At 42.8% G+C, this 9,816-nt stretch overlaps 2 protein-coding genes across 2 annotated transcripts; both read right to left on the minus strand.

The window, feature by feature from the left end:
• Window positions 1-1,055: 1,055 nt before the first annotated feature.
• LOC108028066 (trichohyalin) lies at window positions 1,056-2,108 on the minus strand. Its single transcript, XM_017099706.3, has one exon. The coding sequence runs from the start codon at window positions 1,974-1,976 to the stop codon at window positions 1,218-1,220; it is 759 nt and encodes a 252-aa protein (XP_016955195.1). The 5' UTR covers window positions 1,977-2,108; the 3' UTR covers window positions 1,056-1,217.
• Window positions 2,109-2,490: 382 nt separating this feature from the next.
• On the minus strand, window positions 2,491-3,346 carry LOC108028067 (uncharacterized). Its single transcript, XM_017099708.3, has one exon. The coding sequence runs from the start codon at window positions 3,232-3,234 to the stop codon at window positions 2,614-2,616; it is 621 nt and encodes a 206-aa protein (XP_016955197.1). The 5' UTR covers window positions 3,235-3,346; the 3' UTR covers window positions 2,491-2,613.
• Between the last annotated feature and the right edge of the window lie 6,470 nt (window positions 3,347-9,816).

Consider the following 9,816-nt stretch of genomic DNA (forward strand, 5'->3'; position numbering starts at 1 on the left):
TCCGAAGGCCGGGCGAACTGGTTTGACTGCCCCGAAACTCCTACGGAACATGCCAAAAAACAGATCCAGCCCAGAATTGGTTAATTTCATCACTAGGCGACTGTGATTCACGGCAGCCCGTCTGGCGATTAGATAGCCCTTGCCAGTGCTCGAAGTAAGTGCTACTTGGGACCGGCTTTGTCAACCGAAGAGCCGCTGAACTTTTGGCCCACTTGCCCGCGGAGAAGTACGGCGAAGCCATTTCCAATCAGTCCCAATTGCTGCCCACAAACGATTTCAATTGACCGTCGATTGATTGCCCAATGTCTGCACGCACTTCCTGGTGCAGCATTAGAATTCAATAGACGCCCCACGCGAGTTCAGCGGGCTTCATTCTGCAATCCCGCATTGACTCATGGCCCAGCAGTGGCAGTATTTATGCAATCCAGTGGTACGTGCTCTTATGCTGAAATATTGCATTAGAACACCCAGCAAACGTGACTGGCTTACAGGGCTAGAAGTCGAGGCACTAGCTCAGAGCCCAGAGGTAAACCATCCACCTACCAGTCTTGATAAGGTCTCTTAATACATTTTAAGGGTATTATTCATTCTTTTAAACTCTTCTCTCTAATTTATTCTTGAACTATCTTGGTCGTACTAAGTACAGACCTCTCTGGGAAGCAAATCTAAGTTTATACTCCTTGGTAGTTGTTCAAAAACGTCTTTTTACATTGGCGATTTGGCTGCTTAGGTCAACCATTATCCAATCATTAGGCGGTCAAAATAAACCCAAACAAATTTAAGAGATATGCATATTTCTTAGCCCCATTCATCACGTCATAAGGTTTAGTCAACTGGCTCACTATTCCAAGTGTCCAACCCAATTGCTTAGCTCACAAAATAAACCAAAATAAAGCCAGCCCCCAAGCCAGATCATTAACCCGATTGTTCTTTACTGCTGAATGGATATTCCGAAAGCTTGTCAATGAACTTGTTCAACGGGGAGTTTCCTGGAACTCCGCCGCCCATCGAAGTCGAAGTGCTGACTGAAGTTCCGTTTGGTTCACTTACCCACCGACTGTTTATATAAGATATTTTATTTCTGTTACAAAGGTATTCAATTACTAAAAAAGTGTTGTGATGAGGTGCTCTAGGAGAAGCACCTTGCTGGCCAAACTGAAATTTGGGATATGAAATCAGCTTGGTTTAGGGTCAGGACATCAGATCCTTCTTCACTTTCATTGATCGCCAGTTGGAGGCTCCTGGATGCTACATTGTTTCTTTAGTGCCGAGCATAGGCAGTCGAAGCTGTCCCGCCCCCGCTTGGAAGACTTGCGCTTCTCCCTGGGGACTGGTGGCTGCTCCGATGCGGTGGCTTCAGACTCAACCTCTTCGCTGAAGTGGACCCTGCGGCGCTGGCCCGCCTTGCTGCTCTTCTTCTTATCGAACAGCTTCTGGAGACCCGCCATGACGCCCATCATCTCCTCCTGCTGGGCCTCGTACTTGGCAATAATAGTGTTCCGGCGCTCCAGCTTGTCGCCGAGGAAGCCCGCCTCCTTCTTCAGGCGGTCCAGCTCGCCGGCCTGCTCGGCAATGGTCTTCATCTCGCGGCGCACCCTCTTCAGCTCCCTTTCGACCAGCTCGGCATTCTGGCGTACGTCGAGCATGCGCTTCTGGTACTTGGCTCGCGTCTCGTTGATCTGCTCCTCCAGGAAGGCAATGTACTGCTCCTGCTTCACCACATGCTCGTCCATCTTCTCCAGCCGTTCGCTTAACTCGCAGCACTTATCTGCTCCGCCGCGCTCCCGCTCCACCCGGTCGGCGTTCAGCTCGTTCTGCAGCTCCTGGATCTGCTGCTCCAGACGCGCCTGCACCACCGCCTGGCTCCGGCGGGTCTTGCGGTTCAGGCTCTGCTTGCAGCGCAGGGTGGCCACCTCGCGGCGCAGCAGGACCACCTCGTGTTCCAGCCGGGCCTTGGCCCTGTCGTATGTCGGCATTGGTAACGGAAGTGGGAATGGTGGGGAAAGGAAATTTGGAGGCTCTTTTACGCGATGATTCGAATTTTGGCAGTCCGAAACACACGGCTTGTCTATTGTGGAATGGTTTAAGGCACTGGGATTTTGAAGGTACTCGCATTCGCATACTGTGATTGACTACATGCAATCAAAGTTAAAAAATAAATGTGATCTTTTGGTTAAATGGGTAATACAAATTCGCTCGTAAAATAATATAAAAGTCCTTAAAGTTAATAAAAAAATAAACATAGTCATATGTATTTGTAAATTCTCAAAAAACAAATGCATAAAGACTATATTTTTATTTTTATTTTTTTTATGCAGAAAAACCCACCCTAAATTAAATCATCTGAAGTGGAATGTTTTTGTTATTAAATATTGTTTAATCTTTTTCAAATCGTTTTTTTGTTCAAGCAAAGTAATGTATTCTTTAATTTAGAAAACGTTTTTTTTGACCATCCTGACCCTTACTCATTAATAAAAACTAACTGCGCCCTTCACAAACATTTTAATAGAATACTTTATTATATATATTATAATTCCTACTCCTAGCCTTTATTTCGAATAGGAACTGGCCAGAAAACCTAATGAAAAGGTGATGTACACACAGGAATACAATTCACAACCTATTCCTGTAGGTACACACTTTTTCATTAGGGTTTCTGGAGGAGGGCGTACTGGCTTTGGAGTTGAGGAACTTGATGAGCAGTTGGTTGGACACGGACTGTGGCTTGGACTTGAGGTCGCACCTCTGCAGCTTCTCCACGGCACTGGACATGTTCTGGTAGTGATCGCCGATGCGCTGGGCCCGATCCTGGCGCACACTGGTCAGCAGCTTTTGCAGGTGGGTCTCCAGCAAAGAAGCATTGCTCTTGATGGTGGACACCTGGCGCTCATAGTGCACCTTTATTCGCTGCATTTCCCGCTTCTGCTTCTCGATGCGCCGCGCCTGCATCAGGATTATATCTGCCAGGTTCTGGCGATCGGTGTGGTACTTATCCGACTTATAGTCCCGCGGCACCAGGGCACTTAGGTCCTCAGACTTCAGGATTCCTCTGTTCTTCAAACTAGTGGGGCTCAAATTTCGACCGGCCAATTGTAGTGATTGCAGTGGTTTTCTGGACGGTTTCACGTTCGATTTTTGTCTCTTCTGGCGCGCATCTGGTGCTCCTCGAAAACATGGTCCTTCATTCTGCATCCCGGACAATCCGTCGTTGGATATCCTCGCGCCCCTGGTCATTCTAAACGATAATTTTGTAACTCTTGGATCCGTTTTGATTCCCAATTTTATTCAAAGAACTTTGCGTAAATTTTGTCGATTAAGTGAAGGCAAACGTTGTTTCAAGAAATCAAGATATTATAATTGAACATTTGAATTTTAAAAGACCTGGTGAATTTGAATTATGGCTTAGTATTGCCTATTAATTTTAAAACATTCAAAAAATTTTCTGAGTGCCTAAAGCTCGCTCGAAAGTGAAAAAATTAACAACTTTTACCTTTTCTTCAAGCGGGTACTACCCAAATAATTTCAGATATTAAAAATTACTTAAAAATACAGACAAAATTACAGCAATTTGATAAACTCAGGTTCAAGGTGGGCAAATGTTGGCCAAAGTCTGTGAGAGTTTTCACATTGTATGGGTTGTACCGGACCTGAAACTGCCACGCCCACTACGTCATTGGAGGCTGGAAGCGAACAACGCAGGCGCACAAAATGAGCCTACAGGCACATATACACCCTTTAAATTTTCTCTTCATAATATACACTCTAAAAGCATTTTTAAAAAACACAGTATGGATAAATATTAATTATTTAAAAGACACTTTTTGAGGCTTATTTGGGCAACCAAAGGGTATCTACAGGTTTTGGGAAATGTTTTTTAAATGTTTTTCACTGGTATTTGAAGGGTAGAGTAGTGCAATTTCTGGCAACCTACAGGGGGTTTCCGAGTCTTTTTTGTTTGTAAAGCATAATTTGTATTTTCGGCTCCGCGATGCCGCACACTTGATAAGGGTTATCGATGTGCCCGTGGATATGCATGCATTATGTGCGGCTGATCATTATTTGTTTTCTTGGCCACGGCCTGTGCTTCGCCTTCGCAAGTGGTAATTCATTTGGCAGCGCTTGCGAAATGTGTGTGCCCAGGAAGCGGATTTCGGATGGCTTTCGGGATGTGGAAGATGGATGGTTGCCCCTGCGAAAGAAATATTAATATCCTGAATGCCCATAAATTCGAAAACCCCCGTATCGCATAATTCAAGATGCTTCCTCGACCCGTTTGATTCGGAGTCCTTCAGCACAATGCCAGGGACTGGTCTTCCATGTCACCATCACCGTCACTTGCCTTTGGGTTTCTAAGGCTCTTCGTGCCAGTATATCTTTAATATGACAAAGCTGTTCCCACTTATGCAATTTCCATAAATTCAAGGTCAGCTGTACAATAAACGTCCAGACAGCAGATACTATATACCCACCAGCACACGTAGACAGACGTCTGGCTACTTTTTTCGGCATCCAACAGATTGCGGCTAGACGGGGAGTGAAAGAGACGAGTGGTTCCCAAAGTTCCAAGCGATTTTCGCCAGAGATGCGCGAAAAGCTCGAGATAAAATGTACAGTTATAGTTTGGTCACGCCTTTTTAGAGGAAGGTATAAAAAATATTTTACATTACCTATAAAGAGTTTTTAGGAAGATGTTCGTGATTTTAATTATTTGTAAAACGCTTGTCCTATCTACCTAAAGCTAAAAGATACAATTTTGTAAAATCACAAATTGGTAGAGCTGCACCGTATGTACATTTCATTGTTTCGCTAGAATCGAATGTCTTTAATACATTTTTGAGTGCGACATAAAATAAATATCATAAATAAACTTCTGAAGAAAATAAAAGCATTTGATAAAAACTTAGTTGATCCTAGGCAGAAAAACTACCGAAGAAAAATAATGAATAATAGAAAAAATAAGCGGCGGAATGGATTTGTATGTGTATAAATAAATAGAAAAAGTTACAAACATTAACCCAATCCAATTTAGGTAAGGTACCAACAGTAAACTTATAGTTAAGAAAAGTTTTCTTTTACCATTAACACACTTTTAAAAGCAAATATTTCCCTCTCCTTTACTCGAGTAAAAAGTATATGTTATGAAATGTACATATCTATAACTATGATTTTAGTTTTATAACATCTTCAATAAGTATACTTATCGTTATTACCTATCAAAAGACGATAGATTATTTATTTTTGTTCATAAAATTATACAGGACTAGCTACTGATTGCCAGCTCTATAAAATCAGCTTGTTCTACATATACAGCATACTGCTTAGAGGGTAAGCCTCTGCGATCCCCGTCCCCCTTGCACATGCCGAAAAGTGATATCAAAATGCGAAATCAAAACAAAGACCCAGAATTTCGGCAGACTAACCCAAACAACATAAAAAAAGGTCAGAACTTGACTAAGATCTAACGAAAAACACAAAGGGACCTCGAAGGCAGACAGGGAGCAGACGGGCGAACCCCAAATTCAAAACAGAAGCCCAAGGCTTGTTCCCCTCCCTCAAAGGCGTAGACCTCGGATAGACGAAACTTGAGATACTCAAAGGACGACGAGAAGGCAATCGGAAGGCAGAGACGCTGTCAAGTGCAGCGTGAAGACGACCAGACTGAGTTCGTTTGAATTGTTCTATCAATTTCCGTTTAATTGCACTTAATTTGAATTGCAGACATAAAAATCAGGTTCTGTTTATTTGGGTTTCGGTTTTGCAGCTTGATTTAATTTGCTCGCTAGACGGCGAAGAGCGAAGGAGATGTTGCGCAACTTGGTCACCCCGAGAGCAAAAATCAAATGCAGCTGGAAAGTCAAATAAAAGTGAATTGATTTATGGTGTTTTTGTTTGTGAGTCTGCCATACTTAGGATACCCATCAGAATATGCCGTCACTCCCGTAAATTATACGTAGTTATTAGGAAAGACTTTGATCTGATTTATGGTGTCGCCCAATCGTTAATCTCTGTGAACAATTTTTGTGAATACCTAAGTGCTCTCCAATATCTTTCGGTGATTTTGCATCTAGAATTTTAGCAACCCATTTGAATTAATCTGCGAACAAAAGGTTCTGCTGTTTTTTGGCACAGTTTTTCTGCGCGTTCTCCTTGTTACCCCCTGGATTAAACACTTGCGCATAAATCTGCAGAGCAATCAGCATAGAGCTATGGCTTTAGACAAGAATGAAAACATATGAAATATGCAACAGGCCAGACACTGCGGTCGGAAATTTGATTTGCAGATTCCAAGGGTTTTTTTGGCGACAAATTTCAATTAACAATCGAGCACAGACATCCGTTCTGCGCCGGGCTAAGTGCAAACCGAAGATATAACAGCTATAAAGCGAGATATCAAAGATATACCAGCGAGAAATGTGGATAAAGAACCTTCAGAACCATAACTTACCGAAGGCAAACTCCGATTTCCGACAAGGGAACTCCAGCCGAAGCTCCTTCTCCTCACCCGAAATTCGATTCTGACTCTGAGTTATTAAAAACTGCACACACCGAGTAGGGGAAACAAACACAAAGTTTGTTATGTTGCGCAGGCGCAGCCCAGCAACGCCCTCAGAGGCAGGGACTGCGATTCGGATACCCATATGGGACTGGGAGGTGGACCTGGGGCAGGAGGAGCGTGCGTATCCGTACATGTTATTGACCCGTCCCAACGATCCGTTAGCAATCCTCCGCCCGAGTGCTCCGCCCTGCCGCACAAATTCTTATTAAGATCAATCAGCTAAATGTCGGTTTTATGCTTAATGCTCATGATTCACACGGGCAGAGAGTCCAGGAATCGAAAATGCATATGGCAGCTCACACTCGGAAGGGACACGAATATTTATTCCTGATAACAAACTTGTAGATACACTTATTCGGGGTTGAAGGGACAGTTTTTAATGCGGGTGCATTTTATAAGTCATTTAAGTGCTCAGGAACGCTATCTGTTGGTCAAGTCAAAGAGATGACTGTCTATTATTCAAATACACTGTTTTTCTTTGGCCTAGTTAAACTTGTACTTATAATGTGTACTTGTGTACTTTTCAGGCCTACTTAAATTGTAACCTGCTAGTTGTTGCTCCCATTATTGTATACAGGTTCCTCTTGCACCTTGGTGATTAAAATAAAATGGTATTCACACAAGAGCTATACCTTAATTTCCCCCAAGTATTATGAGCTTCATGGGCTAGTTAAGCTACCCCTCCGAGCCGAACTCAACTCCCGAAAGCATGTCCCAACATCGTATATGAGAATATAAATAAAAATGTGCATTTTTGGCAGCCTTTACAAAGTTGTCGGCACGTTTTAATGCTGAGAGTTTGAGCAGCTTTTTCGCCTTCTTTTCTTATTTTTTGGTTACTTAATTAGTCATGGCAGGCACATTTGGTGGAGTGGGCAGGCGGAGTGGGAGGAATGAGTGCTCTTATAAGGAAGGCAACTGTATACAGAATCATGGCGAACCCACTGAGTCCGCTCAGATCTCATACAATAGTTTTCCCTCCCCCTGAGGTTCCTTATCACAACTGACACACTTTGGAGGCCCGTTCTGTTGGGTTCGGGCTTTTGCAATCCATCGGCGTGCTTCCTGTCCCAAGTCAAGATTAGGAGTTTCTCACTCCAAACACACACTTTTCTATCATGCCACAAACTACATTTAGTTTGGGAACGTATTTTTTAAGTAAGATTAAGTTTATTCAGTCCCCAGAACTCACTTAAGACCAAGGGAAAAACTGCCTATTGGTGCTCTTTTTTAAAGAAATTAAAGAGGTTTTTGTAGATATATATTAACTCCTATATTGTTTTTATAATAAATGTTATTCTAAAAGTTTGAAAACCGAAAAAATGACTTGTGGAACTCTAAAGCTTTTGTTGTAACAATGTATAAGATACTTTAGATAAATAAAATAATGACATATGTATCTATGTTCTCTACATTTAATAGCACAATTTAAATATTCTGTGAAATTGTTTGTGGTACGGCAAATGAGAGTTCGCCTTAGGCAAGTTCCACTGCATGTACAACGCCACATTGTATGCACCACATATAGATGTGAGTGTTTATTCGATCTGACAACGGTTAGCGATAAGCCCAGTCAATACGACAAACAATAACGAACATTTTTGGAATTCGTCTCCGACTTTGTCATTATTTGCTTGCCGTTTGTTTACAGGCTGAAACATCAACATAAACACACACGTCTGCATCAGCTGCTCTGAGTTCCTGGGTTCTTTTCCCCCTCGAAAGGCGGAGCCCAACCCCCACCCACACCCAGGGGTTCATCTGCGGGTTATCGGCAGCGGATTGCAACTAGAATTGGTTACAAAAAGCGAGCTACGAAAAAGGGAAAACAACATTCTGCGGTCGGCCGGCGAGAAGCAACCGCCCGAGTTCAATGCACATTTCGAGGTGAATTTGTTTTTTAGCTCTCGCTCGATGGCTGATGTCTGCATTAATTAATTACTCAAATCGAGCGAGCGTGTTTGACTTGTTTTCGCGTCTAACATGTCGTTGTAATTAGCCGTCTAGTTGCGAGTCGGGGCAATATCGATTGGAGTTCGCCAAAGAATATCCAATAGATACGGGCTGGCCAGCGTCTGTGCTGCACTCAATTCGCTTGATTACTGCAAATAGACTTTGCACGAGTGCGTGTATCTGACAGTTTGCCTATCCGCCCGACTGCCAGACGACCTTGCGCCCAATACGCTATTGATACTGTGCACATGCGAATATTAATAGACGGCCAGAAAGTCACTCGAGGAATTTCGCAACCATAAGCTCATCGAATGCAGTCCATGGAATGCTCGCTAAAATTGTTTTTAGTCATTTGCCTACATTGTAACTGGACCCTAGCGATAACCCTTTAATCGTGAAATCGCTTGGCAAACAGAAAGTCGTTGATGGAAGTAAATTATCAATCAAGTTTGTTGTTTGTTTGTTCTCATCAATTCCGCTAAGGCTCAAACTCTTTTTAATAATATTGATGCAGGGATAACGCTTGCCAGGAGCAAAAGCTGTATCGGATAACAAGGAAAATCAATTAATCAATCCGGTCACGAACTGGAAGTGTAGCTCACTCTTGTTTTCTTTCTGCTTTAGCTACTCCCCCTAAGTGGTACAATTCATTCAGTGGCTTTCCTAGAGGGTTAACCAGGTTCTGTGGCTTATAAGTAACATTACATTGTTATTAAAATTAATTTAGAAGAAATTAACTAAAAATTATTGGTTATTCTCTAATTGACTGATACATTACTGAAATGGGCCCAACCTTTAGTTACTCTCACAACTACAAGTTAGTAAGCAAAGCTACAACAAAATACACATCTTTTTAAAGTAACTTCACAACCTCACATTGGTAAAATTTACTTAAAACATATTTTGTGCGGTAGCTTGTTTTCAAGGTAATACCTTTTATAAATCTCTAGATTTGGATGTATTCAAACTCCTTCTAAGGGTGTGCATCATCACTAAGAACTAAGTTCAAATTAGGTTTTGGAATTGTTTTCAGAAATTGCCTCCTATCTAGTATTTAGCACCCCAAAAACATCTATCCCAAGAGTTACCTTAACAAAGTGGGTCCCTTGATCTCCCTCTGAAAGCAGAGCCCACGCCACTGATAACAGCGAGAGCCACTCAGCTAACAGAGCCCTAACAGCGCTGCGGCCTTAGCAGAGCCCCCAACAGCCCCAAACAGCTGCGCTGCCGGCGTCGACTGTGACTGCGACCGAGGCAGCGAGTGGGGCAGAGGCACAAAGTTTTGGCTGTTTTCAGTTCGTTTCGCC

This window comes from Drosophila biarmipes, chromosome 3L (genome assembly GCF_025231255.1).
Source record: "Drosophila biarmipes strain raj3 chromosome 3L, RU_DBia_V1.1, whole genome shotgun sequence".
Taxonomy (NCBI): Eukaryota; Metazoa; Arthropoda; class Insecta; order Diptera; family Drosophilidae; genus Drosophila; species Drosophila biarmipes.